Here is a 26,577-nt window from a genome sequence, read left to right as displayed (position 1 = left end):
CAGACCACTGTTGATGTGTTTGGCAATTTGTAGTAATTAATGATGCTTTAGCGTTATATAGCACTTTCAATCTGATGGAATCTCAAAGGACTTGTATAATAGAGGGGTCCCACTTCAACTATCCCTGAAGTCCAACTTTAATTATCAAGCCTTAGGGAGAATCCAATTAAATGTGTAAATTTAGTAATATTAATTATTTCATATTTCCTGATTACAATACTCATACTCAGAACTTGGTGTGGTATTTATTACTCTAAGCACTGATTCTAAAACTTTGTACTGCCCCCTGGTGGTTGTTCAGTAGAAAAAATGGCAAACATCAAACGTGACTTTTTCACAGTCAGCATATTTGAAATAGTTAAGTTTCCATATACACACAACAAAACCATTTTATAGATGCAGCAACAATTTTTTTAAATCTGGCTGATACGAGTATATTCATTGTAGTTCTGTCAGTTTAAACATCAGTACTGCTGTATGTTTTTGTTAGGGTTCAGTTACTGTCTTTGACCTGAAGCACATTTGTTTATCACTAAAAACATATGAGCCCCGACCTAATTTTTTTTTTGCTGAAGACCCATACAATTTTTATAGATTGTTCTTTATAGGTTACATCTGTTCTGTAGAAACCTAACCTCTTTTTTACTTCAGTATTTCATGTCAATGGAAAGCCATTCAAATGGTTTGTTTGTAGCTATTGTTAAAGCTTCTTTTCTTTTGTATGTGAAGGTGCATCAGATTGTCAGAATCATGAGGCTCTTTCGTCCATCTGTCTCTTTTGCTATTTCTTGCTAATTTGCACAATTGTGAAATTTATTTCATGGAGTTGTAAATAAGGGAGTGTAAATGTATATATATTTTAATTAAATGCAAGTTCCTTACCTCAGTTTACCTAATCTTAATTTCTGGTCTACCCAGTTTCTGTTTCTGTTAAATGAGTTTGAAATGTCAAGCAGCCTGGATGATGTTCAGCATTGTTGAGATGACTGTATGCAAGCATTGTTCTTTATTGCCACAGAATAATGTTGTTGTTTGTCTACTGATATTTACTGGCCAGTATTCTAGTCAGGAACGTCTGCAGCAGACTGGAGAGTGATTGCTTTAATAAGCATAAAGCAGCGGAGGAGAAGCCCCTTCTTTTATCTCTCACAGTGCTTTTGTTCGGTGTTCGAGAGGGTTTTTTTCTGCATTTTGTTTTGCTGAATGGATGTTGTAAAGGAGTAACTGAAGCAGTTTCAGATAAAGCCGGGTTTTCTCTTTCAGCCGAGCTGCCATGTACCGCAAACGCCGGCATGGCTTCTGAAGGGTGTGAAGAGGTTTTATTTCCTTTTATTGTGATATTCCTGATATTGTGCCGCCTTCGCTCGATTTGAAGTTCACTGTAAATCACAAAGCCTTCATGATGTTAACATGATGATCCTTTATGTTGGAATAAGTGATGTTTCTGGGGAAGCACGCTGTAGGCTGCATGCCAGCAGTAAAGTTACCACCATATTATAATGCTCATTTCTTTTGAAAGAACTGTAATATCTCTTAAACTTTGTGAAATATATGCTTTTTCTTATTTTTAATTAGAAAGAATTTAGATCTCGTCAATAATAAATCACCACACTAAAAGAAATACCATGAAACTGGAGGGTCAGATGCTACTACTTTAAATTAGTTTTTTTTAACTATTGTCTGTAGTAATATTTCAATAGATAGGATTTTAAAAAAGTGCATCAGTTTTTTTTTTAAATCAATCAATAAGCTGAAAGCCTTTGTTTGCTGTGAAAAAAACACCTTAAGCACTTGTTTGTGTGGAGCTTAATAAGGATTTAATGGACTCAAAAAACAAAACTCTGTATTAAGTCTCCATCTTGTTGTCAGCATTTAGCCAGCTTCATCTGACGTTACTGCCATGAATGGACACATGTAAGACATGTTTGTAACACAATGGAATCATTAAACTGTTAGGTACTCCTAGAGGAAGTATTTCTTTCCATTTGGCTCTTGTTGGGTTACGATTTTTGGTTTCCTTGCCATACTGTACCTTAGTATCCACAAGTCACAAAGCAGGCTAACTCCTGACTCGAATGCAAACGGGACGTGATTAATACTCTCTGAGGAGAGGGTGTTCCTGACCAGACGGAGACGGCACATCAGCCAGTGTCTGACTCCATGTGTTTGTGTAATAAGGGAAGTCCTCTTCCTTTTCACTATTATTGTTCTCTTAGAATTTCATTTCTGAAAAGTTTAAAACCATTTCTCTCCCCCCCCCCCCCCCCCCCCCACTTTCACTCGACCTGCCCATTCACAAATTAGAATGCTAATTCTAATTCACCCTGGCCAGTGAACAAACTAAAACAACTTGTTATTTGTGACTTTATTTTTTTTTCCCCAAGTTTTAAAAGCAGAGTGCGCTCAGTGAATGTTCTCAATGAAAAATGGCCGTCTGCCGCTTTTCTCATGTTGTGCAATGTTTTTTAATTTAAAAATCAATCAAAATTGATGAACAAAACACTTACTACATACTGTGTATACTACTAATTGTATTCTGTTTAACACAAACTGACACCACAAACAACACATTATCATTATTTCAAAGTCTAAATCCTTAAAATGTCATACTTTTATATACCTGTATTATCATTCTTGATGAGTTATTAACACATTAATTTAAAGGAAGCCAAAGGATATTCTTTATTCTTCAGTTCATAATAGGCCATATGTCGTGAATTTTAAAGCTCACAAATTATATCCTGTTCTGTGAGCAGACATCTCTGTTTGCAATTTGCAAAGATGTGACACAGGAGAAAGCTAAACATTCTCCTTGTGTTCACCTTTATTGTATTTGAATAGTGTCATTGAATCCCTTTTTTTAACGAAAATGGGCACAAAAGTTGTATGTTGTGTGTTTTGTGTTGTATACAAAAGTTGCGTGTTGGGCACAAATTATACATTATACATTCATATGCTTGGCATCTTTGTACTGTGCCAATCACAATGTCAGTGGTTTACTTTGATATATTTACATCTTATGGTATGGAAAAAGAAGGTTCCTTAGTCTAGTTTTGCAGTCATGGTACTGGAATACCTTTGTACCTTCTGATGTTTGTTCCAACTTACAGGTATGTCTTAATTAAGATGATTGAATTCGTAATTAAATCAACCATGGTTTTTAAGCGTTTCCTTCACTCAAGCTCATTTTCAGATCTCATCTTAAATAACAACAGAACTTGGTTCCAAACAGTCTGTTGATCTATAAACATGGAATCACGCAGTCAAATATGCATGTCATGAGAGTCGCTGCCCTGTACCCATTTGTGATTGTGTTTAATAAGAAACTCAGTTTTGCCATTCCAGTTGGTCTAAGAATGTCTTTGAAAGGAAGAGGAATGAAATGTTTGACTTAAATAATACCAACGATTGTTTCAAATTTGTCAGCATTCAGCATTCTAACTTTTCAGGCATAAGCAGGTGTTTAGACTTGTATGTTATTTCACCGTTTCATGAGAAATATTAGCAAGGTGCTTAAGTTTCTCTTTCTCAGAAACAAATGAGTGAGTAATGCCTCAGATCTTGCAGTTAACAGTGCTTTGCCTGAACTGATTATGTAAAAAAAAACTGCAGTAAATAAGAACAGGTTTAAATTCTTTAACTGGTCAAAATTGATTTAATATCAATTGTATTGTCTGCTGTACTGAAAACCTTTTCTCAATAACAGTGCCTCGCTTGGGATTTCACTCAAGCTGTCCAGTTACCAGTACGGAGCCCTAACAACTGGTCCACACCACTGCTTCAAAATGTTTTTTGATGTTTAATGTAATCATTCTTAACTCAAAATGTCAAATACAGTAGTATTACCTCATTAATCAGAATGAAACAACATGCAAATCCTTTCTTTTTTCCTTGGAGATCTGACTTAATGTTTGTAGTGTGCTCATAAAAAAAGGAAAGGGGCTCTATGCTAATTAATAACATCAAGGACATTCGAACAGTTTAATGACTCGATTTTCATTAGATTTAAAAACATGCCGTTTCATTACAGATCAAATGACGGCCTTTTTTCTTATTCTCATTTATAGGATTGGACTGGAGATGTAAAAAAACATGAATATTTTAAAATCATTCCATGTTATGATGAGTAAGATTTCAGGAACATTCCCATCTCAAGATTTTGAATAAGGGACATTTTTGACTCGATGTGATTAAAAAATCACTTGGAAAATAATATAAGGATAAGTTGTTAATTTACGGTTCCCAGATGCATTCAGTTGAAATACTACAAGACTGGTAGCTACTGAGCAGAGTATTTACTTGGCTATCTATACAGAAGCATTCATAAGCTAAAGTACATAGATTCTACAGTACATGTTCTTTTTAGATTCCCAAAATTAGTTTAAAAATGAAAATGAATTGTTCTAAGCACTTTTTCAAGAATCTCAGAGCAGTGTACATTCATAAAAATATAATATACAAAGTAAATGTGCATTAAAAATAATTTAATATACATTTTAATATGCATTTTATATTAAGAAGAATTAAAATCTATTCCATAATGGTTTTGGGCAGTGAGTTTCATTGTGATAGCTGCACACAGGAATACTCTATAATTTAACTGGTCTTTGATGAAACAGGCTCAATTTAGCATTTGAATTGTATATATGCAATAAGTCCTTAATTTAACCTGGCGCTAGATCTTTCAGTACATTGAATATGAGGAGATGGGAGAACTATTTTATTATTTCACAGAAACATTGGACATTCTGAAATATATTTAGTACTTCAGAAGATAATCCAGGAAGAAGGGCATTATATTAATCCTGTCTTTATGAATTAAACACATGTATTACTATGTCGGTACACAAGAGTTAGACAAAAGAGGTTCTCAATTGAGTAATGTTACAAAGTTGTAAGGTAAGATCACTTTATTAGCCATATACAATTTCTTGCATTAGAAATGTGTCTTTTCACATACCCCAGCTTGCTCTCCATGAGACACACAGGCACACAGACGGGGAGAGAGAAGCTTGGGGTCAGAGCGCAGGGTCAGCCATTTATATGACGCCCCTGGAGCACCTGGGGTTAAGGGCCTTGCTCAGGGGCCCAACAGAGGAGGATTCCTCTGCCAGCCGCGGGATTTGAACCGGCAACCCTCCAGCCACGGGCGCAGATCCTTAGCCACAGAGCTGCCGCTCCGCCCGTAAAAAAGATACTCTTGTGATGTTCCGATGATGAGCTTCAAATGACAACACCAAGGTTTTTACTTCCAGTTTTATTCCAACACTGTCAACTGCCATAAAGTCACCATCTTTATGAGGCAGATGTTGGGAGCCTATGAACCTAAACCATGACAGAACTCTTGAAACTTGAAAAGTGCAGAAGCCATAGCTATCTGTTTTAATCGGCATGTAAATCGGCATCAGTCATCCAGAATGATATTGTCATTGGCAGAAATGAAAACTGTAGCCCAGAAGGAGAATGTAAAGCAATCAAATCAGAAGCCATCGGCAAATTATTAAAGCCAGGGCTGTTTTCAGTATTGTCTGTCTGAACTCTGACTGACAAGGTTCAAAGTCTCATTTAGTTCAAAATAAAATTGTAATTTTATCACTGCTCATCCCAAAATATTTGGGAGAAAATGCAAATTGGCATTAGGATGCTAGTTTTTAAGCACAGGACAGTTTTTTATTAGCAACATACATTAAGCCTATATAAACAAAACCAAATCTCAGGAATCCATTGAAGTTGATAATAGAAGCTTTGAGTTCAGGTTGTAGGGATAGGACCCAGGACACATTGTTTTTGGACATAGATATAACAAGTATGAGACAACAATAAGACATTCTATTTGCCTCTTAGACAGCATCAAGAAAAATAAAGTGAGAGAAATTCAAGCTCAAATTCAAATTCAAGTGTTAGCAGTGCTCATGAGTGCAAGGAATGAGGTCAGCAGTTGGATATGGATATGATGTATTTTGGTGTAAAATAAATTTAATAAATGTTGTATGTTATATAGTTTTGCATAGAGAGGAAAGCTAGACTAGCTGGTTTGAACATTTTTTGATAGTGGAAATGAGGACTGTGCAGCTTCGTTGATATGACTGTAACAGAAGAAAGGTCTACTAATATTGTTCCTAAGCCTGCAGATGAACAGTCAGACCTTTCTCTGTTCACATAGCTGAAGGAAGAGAAGTTGGCCACTGCTTAATATTTCATATTATCTATGTTGGTCTGAAACGATCACATGAATTTTACATTATTCAGAAGAGGGGGAAGGGGGGCAGACTCAATGTCTTATTTCAGCATTTTATTGATTGTGAAGAAAAAGATTGTAGGATCACTGTGACTCCTCTCAATAAGACTAGAATAAGCTGGAGAATCTGGCTCCTTCAAGGGTATCCCTATAGTCCTTCTGATGTCAGTCAGTCCCTCCACAAACTCAAGACGCAGTCCCCCTGCCTTCATAGAACATAGTTCATTTCTGTAGTACGGTAGGTGGAAGCAAAAGAAAAAAGTTTGTTTATTCCAGTCTGTCCATAACTTGTTAGTTATGTTTTGTAAAAGGCAATCGAATCCTAATGCAAAATGAACTGAGGAACCTTCATTCCAACAGAAGAAATACTGTATCACTTATGTGGACATGATTATATATAATTATTACATATAATGGTTAGCTGTCAGAGAAATTACTGCTGAATGTTATCGCCACTTTTTATTGTTATAAATATCAAGTTGAGAATATGAATATCAAGGAAGTAGCAAATAGGTGTACATTTTATTAAAATATTATATATACTTATGTTTACAAACAGATATTTTACTGTTAGTTAACATGCTTTTTTATATAAGAAAAACGGTATTCTGCGGAACACAGTGGAACTGGTCAATAAAAGATGAACAAATCAGGTACTTTCTTTTCACTTTGGCTTTTATGAGCTGTTCTTTAGTTTCTTTAGTTCTGTAGTTATGAGTGTCTACCATGAGATTTTCCACAAAAAGTAGGCAATCTAATTACATCATTCCTTACTGCATCGTCAGATTTCAAGGAATCTGAGGGAGAAGATACTCCAGTAATAATGCAATAATGAGATCTTGTTTGATACAATATCAGCATTCCTACAGTATGTGACCACTATTGTTCCACCTTCCTTCTGGAATGTGCATCATGTAACACATGGCAGTAGAACTTAGAGGGATCACTTTCCCTTTTCCCCAGTTTACCTTTCCATTTGCTAAATGGTCTGAAGGGAAGAGGATCACAGGACAGTACTATTCCACAGCTGCCCTTCTCCTTGCATTCTAGATTTTTAATGCACCGTTTCCTGGATGTTGAATATCAGTACATTTCAGATCTTAGTTATCTTAATGTTCTTAATGCTGGTCAGTTATACCGAAGATCAGGCTTTAGAGACAAAGTTTTTGGGCTCCTGTTTAGCTAGGTTTGTTCATGCATAACAGCCTAGTTAAAGACTGTATGTACTTTTATGTGATTCATTTCTAAGAAAAAAAAACAACTCAATTTTAATTTGAAATTGTTTTTATTTGAAGCACAGTGGGATCATCGGTTGTAGTCAGTTCCTACTTGATGTGTTCATAAGCTGAAGAAGCACGATGAGCTCTCTTATTTATATTACCTGTTATCCAAAAGTGTACAAGACTAGTAATGTTCCTGGTTAGGTGCCAGAATAAGACGTTATCGCGAAAATGAAAGATTACTATCACCTAAGACTAAGCCTACGTGTGAGGTTTCACATCATTTAAAATTAAATAATATTTCCCTGAAAATAAGGCAAAATGTATGTGGTTTGTCAGGATGCTTAGAAGTGTAACTATCTTTCTTTGTATGATGTTTTGTATTGAATACTTTATCATTTCAAGCTCTCCCAGATTTCATGGAAACATGAAAATGGCCACTAATGTCTCCAGTCCTTCATTCTGTAAGAGTTCTTGAGGAAATAGTCGGTTCTGCAGAAGTGAGTTTGAATAGAACAGAAATTAAATAGGATAACTATACTCGAACAATCGGTATCTTTTCATAACGTGTTCCGCTACGTGTGCATGATATTTACAAATGGAGGTTTAGTCAGGCTGAATGGATATTTGTGTGCATTCATGTGGAGTTTAGATTAAGGCTGCTTCCTAGGAAGATTAAAAGCATGAGATGATGCTGTGAGGCCATCGGTAGGTTTAATGTTAAATCATTTAAGTGTTTATTTTTGTAAATGGAAAGAGAGATTAAACTATCTCGTTGAGAGAACTCATTACTTGAATGCTTATTTTTTATGCTCTTGGCTTCACAAAATGTCTACCTTTTAGCATTATAAATATTTGTTATTCAGATTTTAAATACACTTCTTCTAGGGCTTAAATGGCTAGGATGGTTTGTTCTTGTCTCATTTCCACTGGCCTCAGGATGTGAATTAATCCCCTTATGTGTCAGAGTTTCCTTTCACAGACACACTGGATGATTGGATCCCTAGTCTTACTAATTAAGTTGGAAACCACTTAAAATCCCTGTTTTTGACATTTATCCAAAATCTTTACATATTACCTAGAAATTATAGGGCAAATACTGTACAAATATTTGTAATAAAACATTTCTTAATTTATTTTTTTCAATGCTACATTTTAGCATACTGTAGATATTTTGCACATTCGTGAAGTTAAGATTCAATTATTTGTACTTGAAGCTGGAGTTAATGAACAGTGAATGGGGTAGAAAGTCTCAATAGAAAATGCAGAGGTATTTCTAGACCAAAAAGAGGATAATTCGGTTTCCAATTATACATGGAATTTTAAAATGCAGGTTTCAGAATGTCAAGCATTCAGTTTTTTTGCTGAAGGTATTACATAGCTGAAGATCTGTGGTTTTCAAAACTCTTCTGCCACACTGATTAGTCTCTGTCAGTAATTAAATCTGAATTCTTAACTAAAATTTTGTTTTCCCAAATGGGTTGAAAAGCATCCAAAAATATTTTGAAAATCCTAGACTGAATTTAGATTAGAAACATTTTCATATTTAAGCATGATTATTCCAAGTAGTATATAAACAGCTACAGTATGTGACTACTGAATATATTAAATATTGATTTTCTTGCCTTACTGTTAGTTTAAGTGGATATGATGGACCTTTACAGAAGAGAGACTTAAATATTAAATATACCAACTGTCTTCTTGCACAATTTGTTTTTGACCAAAGGTTCCCTTAATATTTTTTCTGTTGAAAGATTATTTTAATCATAGCATGCAGCACATTATTTATGCACATTTTAAAGAGACATTTGTCATTACTTATGGTATTTCAGTGGCTGGAAGCAAAACTTATGGGCATGTATTTTCACTCAGTAACAAGGAAAGAAATTTATACTCTGATCTTGGGCTACAGGAAAAAAAGATGGCTTTGAAAAGTTCATTTATCTTCTTCTTCAGAGGTCAAACATAAATATGGGTCGTTATGGCATCTATGAACCTAGACATCAGTTTTAACCAGGTAAATTATATCCTATTACAAGATACAAATCTGTTAGGGCTCATGGTTTTCAAGGCTGCAAGGAGGAAGATATATTTTTTACTCTGTAAAATTGTTTACACAAGGTAAAGTTAGACAGAGGTATCACTGGGTTTGCAATAGTGTGTTGAAATGCAAAATGCTCTTCAATACTTAAAAACTGAAAGCACAAATACATTCAGAACAGAGACATTTATTTGAGTGTCAGAAGACAGGTTTTCTCTCTTGCCCCTTGACAACATATCAGAAGGGCTCCTTTGTGTTCTATTTTCTGTCAGGGAAGCCGTGTGAGTTTCATACTGAGATACGTTTTATTCCTTGTCTCCCCAGTTGGATCACATCTTACATCCTCCCTCCATCCCGGTACGCAAGTCCAGCAACCCTGAGGTGTCCTACGGCTCGGGAAAGGCTTTCAAATTCAAACGGCAACTGAGCGAAGATGGAAAACACCTGCGCAGGGGGAGTCTCGGAGGAGCCCTGACAGGTGGGTGTCTAAGCACAGGTTCCAGAAGCACGTTTATACTGTATAGCTTGCCGTTGTTCAGACTTGTGCTCATTTGTTATTCTGTCTTTACAAACAATATTTTTTGTCTTAGTCTGCCTGTTGGTATGTGCATGTGTCTGTATTGTATGGTCTGCCGGATTTTTTTTGTGTGTTTTTGACTGTCTGTCGTCTTGCACCTTCGAGAAACCCGTTTCCTGTGGGAATTCATTTTGACCTGAAAAGACTGCACGGATGAATCAGACATTGTGCATTCTTTTCAATTATAAGTGCATGCTTTTCTTAAGCCTGGGACGGGTGCACAGCAGCTCCGTCGCAGATCATAAGGAAGGATTTCCTTGCTCTGCAGTATGATGGATGCCTGCAAGGACAGAAGTTCACACTGCGAAAGTATTGACTTTTCCTCGCTTGTATCCTGTTTTCTCACTAATAAGCCAACTGCTCGGTGAGGTACAGGATGTTTCTGAAGGGTGGGGTATTTCACACCAAAAAGAGTGGTGCCTTTTAATTGTTTGTCTGGAGATGTCAGAAAGCTTTGAAGATATAAGCTGGGTTCTCTGCACCCCCTGGCTGCCATACGTTTCTTACAAATGGGATAAGATTTATGGCACCAAGAATATTTAACTGCACTTTACTTTTGTACTTCAAATATGCCAGCAAACACTGTTATTTATTTTCTTTAAATTTCATGTAATAGTCTCTATAGGTTTGTAGCTTTTTTGATTAGAGAATTCATTTGTCATGCAGATTTCTAGAAAGAAACTAATTACAGCTTGAAATCTAATTTTAGTTCTACTTCTCACCGCTATTTCTTAACATTTCCCTTTGGTGGAAAAAAATAACTTGATTGAAATGTACTTGTTTGGGTTTTTTAAATCTTAATTACTGCTTTTCCAAATAAACCACTATATCTCAATCCTAAAGTTCAATCTGTAGGATATATATATGCTAAAGAAGGTAAAATTGAATAATCCTCTTGGTTTATTTGCACAGCCCTGGGTTCTGTACCATAGTTCATAGTTGAGACATATGTACCATAGTGAATGTGCAGTTCATTGACAAAGATTCTTTCCAGAACAATTTTCTTTAATTTGCATGTTTTTTTGGCAGTATAGGAACCATTCTGTTTGTGACACCAGTGAAGCAATGTTTTGTTTTTTCGTATATTAAGTCTTAGCTGAATGTCTTTTATGTTTTGCTTTCTGGATATGATGTTTTTTTTTATTCTCTTTAGCAGGAACTGAATCTCAGTTTGTTGTTTATTCTCATTACTGTTACACCCGTCTGGCCTTGCTAAAGAGTGGATACAGGGTACCCCCCAGTGACAGCTATTGTCTACTAAGTTCCCTTATAAAGAGAGACAGTGATTACCATGGAAAGATGATCTGTCCAGCTGAGTGGCAGCAGTTTCAGTTCGTGATGTGCCAGGTTTTTCATGATGTGTTTTTTCCACATTCTGTAAGGGAGTGTTTTCTACTCTTTATGCATTGTCAGGACAGAAACTGTAGGAAACTGATTCACCCATGCATTGACCTGCAGTTAGTATGTGTATAAGATCTATGGTCAAGTCTGACCTTGGGACAAAAAAACTCCACAGCTAGTGGCTTTTATTCCCTTTAAGATAAAAGTAAAAAAGGAGAAATGTTTTTCTTTTACAAACAGGTGTACCCTGTTTCTTATGTATCTTATGGTTTCATCATAATTTCTGTGTAATGATATTGCCTGTAATTGTGCTTATTATGCTTTCTTAAATTGAATTATAGCAAGTTAATGAGTTAAGCAGCCTAGTATTTCAGTATCTAGAAGTAATATTTATTTTTGTGTGATTAAAATACTGGTCTGTAATTTACAACCACATCCTTAATGAAACAGTTTGTCTTTCTGTGAAAGGCAAATTCTTCATCCTTACCAACTGCTTTTCATCTAAGTAACGTCTATATAATGTGGTTTTTAATCATACTGTAGCTTTGAAAACTTGGACACCCCGTGTGTCCATAAAATTGTTTTTAAATAAGAAAGTGCATGATAGAAACATAAAATGAAAGTTGAGCCTATATACCCTGTCACCATTATCTTTAATACTCAGCTTTTCCTATTTCATCCATATGTGATTTAGGAGATCTGTGGTTTGTTAATCACATGGTTTATGAATAATTATTAGTTTTCCTTTACAGAACTGTTTGAAATGTGGCATATTCTAGTCATCCTTTCATTTCAGTCCACTTTTCCTGTTAAGGGTTGCAGGCTAAGTTCTTTGGGAAATCCAGGGTTATCACATACAGTATGGTATAATGACAGTAGCTGCTCTGTAGATGGAGTTTTACTTCAAAGTCTATAAAACCCAACTTATTGCTGCTAGATATGTATAAGCATTTTTATGACATTTTACATAGAATTCTGCTTGAAATGGTACATTCAATGTCATTGAATATCTATGTGAGACAATTGCATGGACTTTTGCAGTTTTCATAGAAACTTATTATTATTTGTATTCAACCAGCTGTATGGGTATCAGCTTTTTCTAGGGGTAGGTTCTGCAATAGACTGAAATCCCATCCAGGGGGGAATCACATGCTCTCTGTTTGCTTGATGGCATGGAGAACAGGATAGCCTCTGTACTGATGGGCCATGATGACTCAGATACCTATTACTTAAATTTTGTCTTCCTTGTTTGTTGTGTAGACATCATTCTAGCTTACTAGAATACTAGTTTTTACTATTTTCCAAACCATCTTGATCTTCATCTGTGCTTGTGATGTTTCATGCTCCTGCTGTAGAAGCTCCTCTGCTGTTTTTTCAGGGATTTCTTAGGCAAATGCAATTTTCGGCTCTGCTAGGGTTTTGATTGATAAGTAAAACTGCAGTAAGTGGCACACAAACACATTTAAATTGAAGTTATAGCTTAAAAATCAATTCAAAATCGGCTGTGAGCATCCTGATTTCTCAGAAAACCATGAACTCTAATGAGATGGTGTGTTTCATTGAGTGTGTAAAACTCAGGCTATGAATAACAATCAATAAATTTACAGTCAAGCCCCCTATTTTGGTAGTTTTCCCGACAAGACCTAGACATGAGAGCAGTGCCTTATGTATTTCCTTAAAACGGCCTAAATGTAATTTAGAACAAAGTAATGTATTCAACAAGACAAAAGCAGTAGCTGTTATTGTGTGCTTATATCTCAGATGCCCTTCTGAGATACTCACTTAAGTTATTCCTTTCTCTCTAGCCTTTACAAATAAAATCAGTTTATTTTCCACAGATTTTATGTTTAGTGATGGTTAATTGCTCATCCTTACCAACTGTTTTTGTATAACTGTGTCATTCACAAGGACATCCATTGCTTTATTTTAACCTCAATACTCAGGAATACTGCAGAAATACTGCTCTTGAAGTCACATACTATAGTGCATCCAATCTCGTGTTTTCCAGGACGTACATTAAATCAGGAATACATTTGGTCTTGTTTGTTTTCATTCGTGTTTGTAAGCTGTTATCTTTTGATATAATGGCATGCAGCATTATTTTGTTGTTATTAAATACGATCTGTGTGTGTGAACTCTGTGACCTATTTTGTTAAGTTCTGATTGACTTGTTTGTAGTTTAATCACAGTTGAATCAAGTGAAGAGGCCATCATATTGTGGGATATGACTGGCTATAGGCATAAGGATATTGTGTTCTAGGTGGACACTTTCATCAAAGACCGCAACAGGAAGACTTGGAGATTAAAATCAGACAAATCTGGACAATAAAGACCACAGACGTGCCAGCTGTGGTCAGGTGTGATACAGAAAATGTACCCTGGAAAACCAGACTTTTGCATGGGTCTGAGGACTATTGGGTAACCTAAGTGCCAATTTGCTCTTAGCCTTGTACATTAGGGTCTCGAAATTCTTGACAATATAGTATGTGAATTTGTCTAAAGTATATAGTGTGTACTGTATGGCAGTATATAGTATCTATGCTTAAAAGACATAAGTAATCCTTATCCTTTATATGATAATTAATGTTCTAATGCATTGGCCTCAATTTAATTGAAGTAACATTGGCCAACTAAAACGAACAATAGAAATCACAAACTTACATGTATGTTAATCAGCTAAAATAAACAACATGAGTCTCTCCTCTGCATCCAGTGGATGCCTGCACTCTCTCTTTGTCTTACCAGCTATTTCCCTGCTCTGTGAATAGCACTGTAATGAAGAGGATGTTAAAACTGTCAGTGAGCTATGATGTTGTCTCCAGGAAGTGATTCTGCAAGGTGCTGGCCCTGAGCCAGGTCTTTATACTACAAAAACAAAACCTGGTTGAGATGAGGATTCTGGGTAGTACATACAGTAGTTGGGCAGGAGGCATGGAGAGGGTTACTCACTTGCTGGCTTTATCTCGCAATTCTGAGTCAGTTTGCACGGCTAACTTGAAAGTTGATCTTGGCAACCTTCGGCTTGTTTTCATCCCGTTCTGCTCTTCTCCCATTCATGACCCCTTCGGACAGACTGAACCACGAATAAGCAAATTCACGAAGGTTACATTCACAGGTTTCAAGACCCAACTTTCCAAAGTTTACAGTATGTGAAGCATAGTGATGATGTTCAGTAACAGATTCTGGCTTCTCAATGTGTTTTTCAGTGGTCAGAGGGCCAGCTGCATTGGATCTCGGGTCTCTGGGGCAGTAAGTTAGCAGGCCATTACTTCACAACAGGGCCAAGTCCACTTATAAGCCAATTTGCTTTGGATTTATAATAGTTGCTTCCATCAAAAATGATAGTATTGCTTCTATTATAAAAAGGTTATTTCTTTTCTCTCAACTTATTATATAATATCTCTGATTTCTGTTACAGGGAAGTATCTGCTACCCTACGTTTCTACTCAGCCGGCATGGCTGACTCCAGCAGAGACCTCCAATTTGGTCCGCATGCGTTCTCAGACTTTGGGCCAGTCAGCACCCTCTCTCACTGCTAGTTTGGTAAGTATACTCCCCTTCTCATTAGACCACTTCAATGATGCCCATCACCGTGGAGAGGTCGCAGTGAAAGCCCCGGCCTATTCTCTTGCATTTTTTTTAGACACGCCCTCACCCGATTTTTTTCCTTCTCCAGAACAGGAGCTCGTCCCTGCTGTGAAACTGCCTTTTCATCTCCAGCAGACTAATCACGTTATTCTGCTGGGCTACCAAACAATCTTCTTGTTTTTGATGTATAAATCAAAACCTCATTTTGATATTCTCAGAAGTGGTGGCTACAGCAGATATTTCCTAACATTACAACATGCAAGAAGCCTGGTGACTCGAGATAAGTCTTGACACGGTGGAGGGGGCTGGGTTTTTATGCCATACTTCATAGACCACTGCAGTTCGCAAGTGAACTTCGGTGACGGACTAACCCATGTTTCAGTCTAAAGTTCAAACTTTAATTTGAGCAGCTTCAGTGAAACTGACCTAAAGACTATAATATGTGATCCCCCAACCTGCAATTAACTCATTACAAAATCTAGTGGGACTCTTTAACAGTAGTTTTGCAACTGAAGCCTTTAAAAAGCTGATAAAGTGTTTGTTTTCTGCTAAAGTATAGGTATAATGATGAGTTATGTTTGCTTTTATATTTCAAGCTACTGTAATTAACTAAATGTGCCTCTTTGAAAGTATTGTATTACATTACTGTTTTAATTTTTTAAAATGCGGTAGGGTTAATCTGCAAAAGAATGAAAAATACATGTTTTACTTAATGCACATACTGCTAAGAGATAGTCTGGTTACCATTGAAAAAAACATTAAAATTTAAGCATGGCTTTTAGTAGACAAAAATACTTGCAATTAGACTATAGACCAGGCATAAAAAATTGAATTGTTAAAAGATATCACGAAGACTTTAACGATCTGCTGCTGATTGATATTTAATTACGGTACTGTAGTGGGACTGGAAAACAAATTAAATATGGGTGTTGCCCAACTATAGCTACAGCACAATGACAGCCATGATAACTGAGCTTTTGAAAGTGAAATTACATTATTTAAAATGAAGTGTTGTAATTAAATGATGAAGACCCATGGTGGTTAAGATGTATGGATTGTCCGCAGTGGTTCAGCACACCATGTGTCGGTGCTGATGCCAGCCTCATTTTATTTTTCCTTTTACCCATGAGGCCAAACAAAAAAAACAAAACAAATTGAATTTGCTAGCGTGCATCGAAGCATTTTGACATCGCCAGGCAGCAAGCCATAATGAGAGTTTTGACAAGCTATGAATCAACCTACAGAAAGGACTGACACTTTTTTTTAGTGCAACTACCAAGGAAATGTGGCTGCTTTGGATCTTCACTTTGCTATACCTTTGAACCGCTGTTATTGAAGTAAAAAAATGATTCGTTCCAAATTCATGTGACAGATATATTTGTCTAGTGATGTGATTGCAACAGTTATCATCTTGGGAAGAACTAAGATTTATCATTTGCAGTGTTCGAAGTTTCTTTTGCCACTGAATGTGAAGTCTGGTCTTTTCATGACTTTGGCTTTTTAAGCTGGTAGATAGGTTTAAATATTTGATACTCTCGTCACAGGGTACCATACCACAGCTTTGAGCCCTAAAACGTTCAGCATAGATATCCAGTATTCATTTTTAAAACATTTTCTCCTAAATCCCTTTCTGTAACTAAGTATTAAGATAATGTCAGAGTCCTCTTTATTTGAATATGTGCTGTTTGTATTTTCTCTATAGTTTTAAAGTTTCAAAATTTATCATTCTACAATCATCAAAATATATATCTGTAAAGTAGTACATTATAGAACAAAATATGACAAAAGCTAAGAGACTTAAATTATACATGATATGCCATAGCAAGCCATGAAAAGCTGTTTTTTCCATCAATGATAATATCTTTTACTACCTCACTACTTCATTCAATAGAGATGGAGGAAATCCTCTTAGGAGCCTTTCTTGTATAATCTGATTGCAAGAGGTCCATGTCCAATACTACTTTCAGTATGACAGAGTTTTTAATAATGTCCTGTTTCAGGTTGGTTAAATAGATCACACAGCCCAGATAACAGATCAAGCCATTCCTGAGGAGGTAATTTAAGAAAAAAAAGTAATCTAGCAATATTCCTGTTAGGGCTGTGCATTTTTTACATCGGTGTAAAGGCCTGAAAGCTGCATGAGCTATGAGATTTAATACTGATTGGAATAAATTGCTATTGATTGTCAGGTTGATGATGAGGAACAGCAGCACAAGCTGTTTACAAAACAAAGTCAAAGGAGTAAACTGAATGACTTTACTAGAAAATTGATGGACATGGCTTGCGTGGGTGCGGAGTGATTGGTAATTTCCACAGACCACACTAGAGGGTGCAAGTGCATGCTATATCCACGGAGTATATGAAGCAGACATATTGAGGTTTTTGGGGAGATTTTTGTTTAGAGCCATTACACCTGGGGTGTGCTTGACTTCATCTATGGGTAAAATTAAACATTTCTATGAATGAAAAAAATATTATGTAAAGACGTGAATATTTACAAGATTGTCTGAGCTTCTCTTTGTCAGTGGCATTCTGTGGTCACAAAAGGCATGTGGACATCACTACTTTGTTTTACTGATATTAATCAGTATATTCCATCATTTCTTTGAGACAATATGGTCTCTGCAAAGGCCAAATGCTATTTAGAAGAAATGGCTTTCTTCCCTACATCAGAGCTGTGCCTTTCTGGTACTGAACGACCTGCGTCTTTAGATTTTCTAGGTCTCTTTAATAAAAATGCATCCGAAGGCCCTGAAAAAAAAGGTGTTAAATTGGTCCAATTAAGCCAGTAAATGTCTTCTTTAGCTCGTTAGGAAATGAGCTGTAATGAAAACCTACAGGCACACCACACTCCAGGATCAGGACTGAGCAAGTCTGACGTTTGAGATATGTCCAGTTCTGAAATTTATTAACTCCAGTTTTCAGCACCAGTGGTTTTGGAAGGCTTGTGTCTATGAATTAATGTTATGTACTGTATACCGTTTCTGACTGGGGAATAGATTCCCCACTATACAATATTTATATTAAACCTATTGTACATTTACAAGAACAGTGAACATGAGTAGTCTGTAACTATGACCTTAGTGGTTACTTCATATATGTTCATAGCTGGGAAATCCAGAGAGCCTTATTTCTCGCTTGCACACCCAAATCAATGCAGTATGAGGGTGATGTTCAGCTACTGTACATATTGCTGGGATTTTAGTAAAATGCAGTTTGTCTTTCTATTATTCTTGAGTTTGTTAAAATTAGAAAAGTGTCTACTCCAGATGGTAGCACAACCTGTTTGAGACACTTTGTTAGCCTCCATTAAGCTTCTCATAATAGTTTTCCTTTCAGTCCTATTTGCATTGTAAATTTACATGCAATATTAGGTTTTGAAGTACCCCTGGGTCTGTCTTTTTGTCATACTCAATCTCTGACAACACTCAAATTGCGCATTGAGAAAGCAAGCCTAAGATGCACATCCTGAGTACTAGTTTCTATTAGTACTGAAATTGTAATTGTATTTGGAGATTATCACTAATTTACTGCGATAAGTACATTCCATTGCACTCAGACACATGTGGTCTGTTATGTCACTTGTGTATGATCATTACATGTACAGTAGCTTGCAGAGGTACAGTACCATCAGGTAAATTCTAAACAGTTAAAGGAAATAGGTTAATCCAATTTTTGACAAAGTATTTATTTTCCCAATAGTTACTAGTCACCATGGTACAATATATATTCTAAAAGATGCAGAATAACTGTACTGAATGCTTAAGAAATTAGCTTTTCTTAATTTATTTTTGCTTACTATGAAAAAAATTAATTGATTTTCAGCCTGCATTTATTTTCAGAAAATATAAGTTTAGAGTAAGAAATATTTTCAATTATTCTTATTATGATGGACTAATAATTATCCAGTCACTATCTGGTGGACATAAGATTATTTGGAAATGCTGTAATTCAGAAATTGTTTTTCTTCTTTGCAGTGGACATTGGAGAGCTTATTTTAATAATCGTTGAACAGTTTTAATCCTAAAAGTAAAATTTTGTACCACTTTGTTAACTGGCAGATACTTGAAGCATAATTACATTAAAAATAAAAGCTTCTGGTATACCTTATTATGAAAAAGAAAATGAAATAAGTAGCAATACTTTAGGAATGGCTACTGCATTAGAGGTTTTCATAGACGCCATGATGTTACATAAGATTATTCAAAGATTAAGACTGTTTTAATGTATCTTAAACTTGGAATTTAAAATGAACACTTCTGCATTCTAAAGCTTTTGGAAATCATTCTGATTTTATGTGCGATGCAGATGGAATGGAAATGCTGTAAAGCAGACTGATTTGTTTTTCAATGATATATATTTTTAGAAATTAAAGAAGCCTAGTTAAATAGAGAGTGTAAAGTTCCGTAAGCCATTAGTCAAGGCTAAGTCTTGGCTCTTTAGCTTTTATTACTTTTTTGAATGAGCAATGTAGAATTGAAAATTGGCATGCAGTTTTATGATGGTGCTAATTGAGAAAAAGATCCAAGATGTAATGTCGGTAAACGTGATTGTAGTCAAAAAACACTAGCTGATGTAAGATAGTTGGGAACTAGATTTTGTCTTCCAATTCAATTTATGCAATAACTCATAGCAGTTAACATCAGCAACCAATATTTCCAGTTAAACTGAGCAATAATTTCATTGATACTTTTATATATTATACAGTACCTACTGTAGCAAACTTAATTTTCATGGGTAGTCAACCTACATTTAAGCTTTTTGCTGCTACTGTACTTGTTTGGTGCAGTAGTTCACTATTACTGTACATTATTCTTAAAGCTTTTAAGGCAATTAAAGAATGGCCTGACATTGTTTTCATCCACAGAAACATTTTGTCTGAATGCTTCAAGCTGACATGTGCAAACTACTTTCCAGACAAACATCTATTGAAATCTAGTCATCTTTGTTCAAAGCTGCTGCTTAATGTGTAATTTTTGTTGTGTGAAAAAGTCGTTATTTTAGATTTGCCTGCAAATCTGTCCAACACTTACACATAGAATCTGATTTTTTATAATTCACTAAACACCATTCAGTTTTAACAGTTCCTCGCCATTTCCCAACTCAATCTTCTGATCAAGCCTTTAGGCTTTACAGAATCTGTTAGTTATTTTTTCTGCAGCTATGATAAGTGACTGTAACTTGAGGTGGAAATCTTAAACCATATCTGAAAGCAGAATCTCTTTTTCCTCATAAGAATTAATAACGTGTTCTTTCAAAAAAATTCCCTGGCCCCATTGACCATTTTTTATTAATGAAATTCTCATTCCATAGGCTTTCCAGGAATGTTTCATTAATATTAAAGATGATTTCTTACAAATGCTCGAGATGCTGAATCCCTTGGAAAGGAAAATACTGAGGTTCTTAATGTCATTTTGTCCCCTTGAGATCTGGCAGCTACCAACGAGAGGTTTTCCTGATGTGGAAGACCATGCTTGATTTTCCTCAAACAGCCTCAATACAATCTCAGAAGCCCTTGAGAAAAAACTGTACAGTATAACTAAGATTAGATTTAAATTAATAATTAGGGAAGGCACAGGGTCAGTAAACTACAGATGGAATGTCTCTATGTGAGGCCACGAAGACAAAACCCTTTTTAATTTTATTTGCCTCACCCCTTTGGAATTCTTTCAGTTCTGTATTTATAAACCACATTACTTTACAGTATATCTGTCGTTAATGCACACAATTAAAACATAGTGCTTGCTGGACAACACAAGCATTCTTTTGGGGCAGTGCAGTGGCTCTGTGGCTAAGGCTCTGTGCCTGTGGCTGGAAGTTTGCCTGTTCATATCCCGCGGCCAGCAGAGGAATCCTACTCCATTGGGCCCCTGAGCAAGGCCCTTAACCCTAACAGCTCCAGGGGTGCCATATAAATGGCTAACCCTGTGCTCTGACCCCAAGCTTCTCTCCCCGTCTGTGTGTCTCATGGAGAGCAAGTTGGGGTATGTGAAAAGACAAATTCCTAATACAAGAAATTGTACATGGCCAATAAAGTGATCTTACCTTATCTCTTTTCTTTTAATGTCTTTGTGTAAAGTTGCTTTTTTATATGTAAATGGTTATAAGGGTCATCTTTGTTTAAGCTACTCTGGATGTCTTGATGTGGGGTCATAAACGGAAATTCTTTGCTTTTTCTAATCATGTGGCTCACGAGGAAAATGTGCACACAGAACAGTGAAGCAGGTGTTTAGCTGAATGCGATTCAGTGCAATCTCTGTTTTTCTTGTAAGTATTATTTATATAGCATGCATATTCAACATGGACCTGTACATAAATAATAGCCTTTGCGCCATCCGGGAAATTATATACTTAAGAAGAAGGAATGCAAGGTAGTAGATGCTGGCACGTTTTCCTAGCCGAGCTCATATTTTTTATTTTTTAAAATCTATTTTTAAACAGAATCTTCAGTTCCTACTGGTCTGTCCCCATCAGCTTTGTTCTGTAGTCTAGCAACATGCTGTATAATGCATGGGGTACGTGGTTTTGCAAGAAAGAAATTCAATTAGGAGGTGCTATATAAAACACAAATGTATCTTGAGATTTAAGTTGTTTCATAATTCTGAAAGTAAATTATTAAAACAGAACAGAATATTACTGCGAAGGTATTTGAGGAAAAAAATAAGTATATGGAATCTCAGTTGTACAAAGATTTAATTTTACTGTATGTACATGCAGGTTAAAGTGTTATCTTTGTTTTATATGTTGTGTAGTGCTGAACTATATGTTTTGAAAGCTTTTCTTTTGTTTTGAGGGTGTGTAGATCCAGAAATGTTCTTCATATCATTTCTAAGAACGTTTTGTATTCTGCAGGTTTATCAGAACTTGATGTCAGGGAATAAAAAATGGTTGCAGGCCTTTTTGGCCCACCATAGCACGGTTTATGTAGAAATTGAAATCTAATTAAGCAGCAATCGCTGGTGCAGCAGGTGTTACCACAAATGACCACCTGTTTTCTCGGAGTAGTGAGGCCAGTGCAAAGGCAGTGGTTTATTACTCACAAACCTGGCTGCAATCTCTTTTATTTGCTGCTGGTCTGCTAGTCGATCACATGAAGTACAGCATACTGTATGAGCACGAAAATGTTTCTAGTCTTTCGTTATTTTTTCCACTACTGAAATAGCTACTGTCTATTTTAAGGTCAGAGAGGGCAAGAATGTATTGTCTTTAATGGGCATGGAAATTCAGGCAGCACTATAAATCCATGGCAATACTATTGGGTATCATTGCAAAACATGAATTTTAGCCCAAGGACATTCAACCTCTAGAAAAATACAAAAAAAAAAACTAGGAAGAGCCCCAAATAGTTTTTTTTTTAAATCAAATATGATCAGTTTTAAGAAGATTGAGTATCTTTTAAATGATCCAGAAAAATAGTATTTTATTAGTGCCTAAAGTTTTTTTTAACTATTTAACTGAACATCAAGTAGCTCTTTTTGGTGTTTAAGACTTTTTTTTTCTGATGTGCACTTGAGATTTGGAATGGCACCAACAGAAAGAAAAATACCACCAGTGCATGCTACCAGCAGACACATGTGATGATAGTTGAGTTCAGTCCTGTGCAATTAATGACATCACTCCCCGTTTTTATCATTGTTAATGGTTTTCAGCGCTGGGACTGTTCAATGTGAAATGAGCGGGAGCAAATTATTCTGAGGAGGGCTTTTCTGGAGGGACCAGAGAGAATGCAGTTCTGATGGAATGGCCTTGATGACTGACGCTGGGCAAATGTGTGTGTATGGGTTGTCGAACAGATGTGCTCCTCTGGCATTGACCAGCAAGGACCAGTCAACTCTTGTTATAGGGTTTTCAGATTTTGGAGAGGAATTATGACAAGTGGTTGGGGCACATTTGCAAATGTTCCTGGGTCTCCTGGTTAGTTTGTGCCCTTTTTTTAGGTCATCCTCCTTTCTATCTTAACCTAGCCATCTAAAACTGTTGTTTTTTTTGCTGTTCCAAACATATTTCTTCCTGTTTTATATTTGTTTTAAGTTGGCAGATGATTTGGTTACACAATTTATGATGAAAGATTCACCATGGTAATCCTGTTTATTTTTTCAGTAAGTCTTTTGAGGACAGTCTGTGCTACAGAACACGTACACCCTCTAGTACTGTCTTCTTACTAGTCATTTCTAGTAATAGTATCTATATCCAAAAGCACCATTATGGGTTGTCCTGGTTATAGGGATACTCTTGGGAGACAAAAAATAACTTTGCCTTCCAGTCATTTTATTTTTCCACCACCTTCGCCTGAGTAACTAAACCTATTTTTGGCCTTGTTTGTGTTAATATATTTTTGGTGAGCACATACATGTAGCTGGGTAATGTCAGTTTAAAAAGCATATATGTCAAGCTGTGAACATTGTCAGCTGGCCTTCTTATTTCCTATTTCAAAGAACTCCAAAACAAGAAACACAGTGTAGTTGTTTTTTGGGAAAACCTGAAAAAATGTGTCAGCACAACTTCCTCTCCATCATGTGACTTTATGCTTTTAAAACTTGCTTTACTTCCTGTTTGTTTTGTGGTTGAATGGTATTTCAACATTTTGCATCTTGAGTCACTTGCATCGTCATAAGGTACATGCACATATTTCAGCTTTATGTGTTTCTCCCCTTATCTGCTGCGGTGTGGCTGGGCTGCTTTTATTAACCTGGTCTGTCTTTTTACCCCCAAGTATGTACTACTCCTTCCAGTCCAGCATGCATCACTCCTGACCATGATAAAGTCTGACAGGAAATCAATACTTTCTTCATGCCAGATTTGAAGATAAGATTGTCATAATCCTCATCTTGAGCTTTCATCAATGTCTGCCAATTCACCTTCATTATTATTGCAGGCGATGTCCTTAACAGATAGTGCTTTCTTCTACTGGTTTGTTTGTACAAAGAAAACAGAACTGACACAAGAAGGGAGTGCATTATTAAAGGATAAAATAATCCACAGTAACTCTGTGTTCATACAATTACTGTTTTCAAGTTATACTTCTTACGTGGCCCCATATTTCTTATGCAGTACCCTTAAAGGCTTTTTTTAGCAAAGCAATAAGTAGAAAGAATTAGAAAATAAATTGGGATAACGGTTTAATCAGACAAGAAATGGGTAGTCTATATTCATAGATTGCTTCTGGCTCCTTGTTGAACTTCCTTCTATATTACTGGTATGTACACATTCATTCACCTGATGTACATGTTTTAAGCTGAAAGGTATTGCTACTATTTTACAGTACTGCATATAGCCACTTATTCCATAACTTAAAAAAATAATAATTTCTTTCAGTGTTGCTCGTTCAAGATCACCTTCCAGGAACAGAACCTTGAAATCAATCTTAAAATAACTGGTTTACACCAAATACATCTGAATGACTATACAGTACATGTATGGTGCAAGTATATAGAACCAGGCTGTAAATGAAAAATGTCTTCCTGACATTACTTACTGACATCTTAGTAAATGACTTACTGATGAAGCATTTATAGTTGAAACATTGCTATCTTGACAAACTACTCAGCTGTGTGATGAGTGTCTTTTTTTTCTTTGGATTTCAATATTTTACAAAGGCACAGGTTGACATTGTCTGACAGCATTTAAATGCCCTTTGAATGTGAAGCACCAGAGGGCTTCTTTAGTGCATTTACAGCATCGTTTTTTTCAAAATCAACTCCAATATAGATTTTATTTAACGATTGTGGGTAACAAGCCTTCATGAGGGTAAATACTGTATATATTTTTTTATTTGTATGCTTTTTGTAATCACCATAATGCATTGCGGTGGAAAATAGGTAGAAGGAACATTTATTTTTCTGTTGATTTATTATAAAAGTGTTCCTCGGGCACTTTGAGCCATGCCGTTTCACTGTTATTGTTTGGTATGCCCTTCCTGCAGCACCATTAGTTTGAACTGCTGCAGAAAAGAAGCTGGGAATGGAATATCTACACTCATTCAGACATTCTTTATGGCGCGCATTTCAGCTCAGCAGTGTAAAGGGCCTTTTCCTTTCTTCTGTGGAGGGAAACCACTCTGGCCGTCACACAGAAGAGGCAGCCCACCCGCTGTGAGGAGATGAGGAAATGATCCCGAAGCTCTTGACTTCCCTGTTCACAAATCAGTTCTCACCCTTTCTCATTGGATTGCAGGGAAATAGTGCAAAACAATGCTTCTGCTATGCGATTAAGGCACCAAGAGTCTGAATTTGTGGCAGCAGGCCACTAATGAACGGTACACTCTGTTGGGATTTCCTGTTGGTTACAGTAGATTTGCCCTTCTGACAATTGTAATTATGTTCAGATAATGTCCACCACCCCCCGGACGATGCCTTATTATTTATTCTGTTGTGACAAATTAGATTTTTTTACAATTTGGAAGACAAATGGGTTAAAATATAGACTTTGAACAACGGACATAACTGTTGATTTGCAAAGATTTTGCTATTTACTTTTGTCAGGATCTTCCACAAAGAGATTTGTTTTCCTGTTTGGAATGCACATCAATTTGCTGCACTGATTTTTCTTTTAGTCATTAAATGGTTATATTTCCAGATTTCTTTGTATGTGTATGTGTAATTTTTCTTTTAAGTGCCAGTGATATGAGAACATTTACTGTACTTATTGCCAATAGTCATTTGCTGTTAAATAATCCTTTTTTATTTCCTGCGCTATTTGATGTCATGAACTCTTTAAACAGACAGAGCTGATGTCCTCTTAATCTGTGTTTGTATCTAATTGAAGGCTCAGCATGTTAAATTAATCTTTATATTAGGCACCACCATGCTTTGAATTAATGAAGACTTTTTTTCCATATCTGGGACCTGTGTATTAATCAGTCTTATTACTCTAGACAAACAGTCCAGGTGGGGAAAAAGTTTATGTTCAGGTCACCTCTTTGACCTTTTGTCTTTGTTTTTCAGCTCTAGGTGGCTGTCATTCTTGTTAGCACTCGATAACAGAAATGATTTGAGCTCTGCTGGAAAGACAGTGCAAGTCAGGGGGGCCACTTAATATTCAGAGTGTGGTCACAATGAATTGAAATGAGACCGGGAGAAAGAGCAAAGAAAACAGAAGCTGAAACAGACTGTGAAATTGCTGGATGGAAATTGCATGATGAAAATCACACAACTTATTTTTCTAAATGCTAATAATTCAAATTGGTTAGCCGTGCAGCAGAGAGAGCTCACATTCAGCATATGAAGGCTGATTATGTATCCTGGCAAGGTTGCTAGAATAACCGGCGACTGAGTAATGGTTTGAAAAAAAAACCCGGTGCATTCTGCTGCTTGAAAGTGACACCAGAGATATAGTTATGCAAATGACTTGAGTTTCAGAGGGATGGAGAGAATGCGAGCGTTGATGTGAAAGTGATGGTCGGTTATTGTAGTGTCGTGTGCAGTGTCAGAGTTGCTGAGACCCCCTTATTCACTTGCCACCTGAAACACACCGATGCCGGGAAAGTGTAGGATGGCTGCCCAGCTGTGTCCCCGTGTTTATTCCGATTATTTCCTCTTCAGGTCCAGCTGCTGTCTGTGCCGAAGGTCTCCTG

At 36.3% G+C, this 26,577-nt stretch overlaps 1 protein-coding gene across 6 annotated transcripts in view; it reads left to right on the top strand.

Annotated features, from left to right (window-relative positions):
- Positions 1-26,577, top strand: part of mast4 (microtubule associated serine/threonine kinase family member 4) — a 199,723-nt gene that overhangs the window by 44,278 nt on the left and 128,868 nt on the right. For 4 of the 6 annotated variants that reach the window (XM_088911334.1, XM_088911333.1, XM_088911341.1 and 1 more), the window contains exons 2-3: positions 9,824-9,977; positions 14,836-14,960. In XM_088911334.1, the coding sequence (XP_088767460.1) occupies positions 9,824-9,977; positions 14,836-14,960 (279 nt within the window). Of the gene's footprint in view, positions 1-9,823; positions 9,978-14,835; positions 14,961-26,577 lie in introns of those variants that run through there. The other 2 variants (XM_088911336.1, XM_088911335.1) reach the window with 1 other exon arrangement.

This window comes from Atractosteus spatula, chromosome 3, assembly GCF_055471065.1.
Source record: "Atractosteus spatula isolate fAtrSpa1 chromosome 3, fAtrSpa1.hap1, whole genome shotgun sequence".
NCBI classification, from domain to species: domain Eukaryota; kingdom Metazoa; phylum Chordata; class Actinopteri; order Semionotiformes; family Lepisosteidae; genus Atractosteus; species Atractosteus spatula.
Note: the sequence above shows the minus strand (reverse complement) of the source record. Positions and strands in the feature narration are given on the sequence as shown.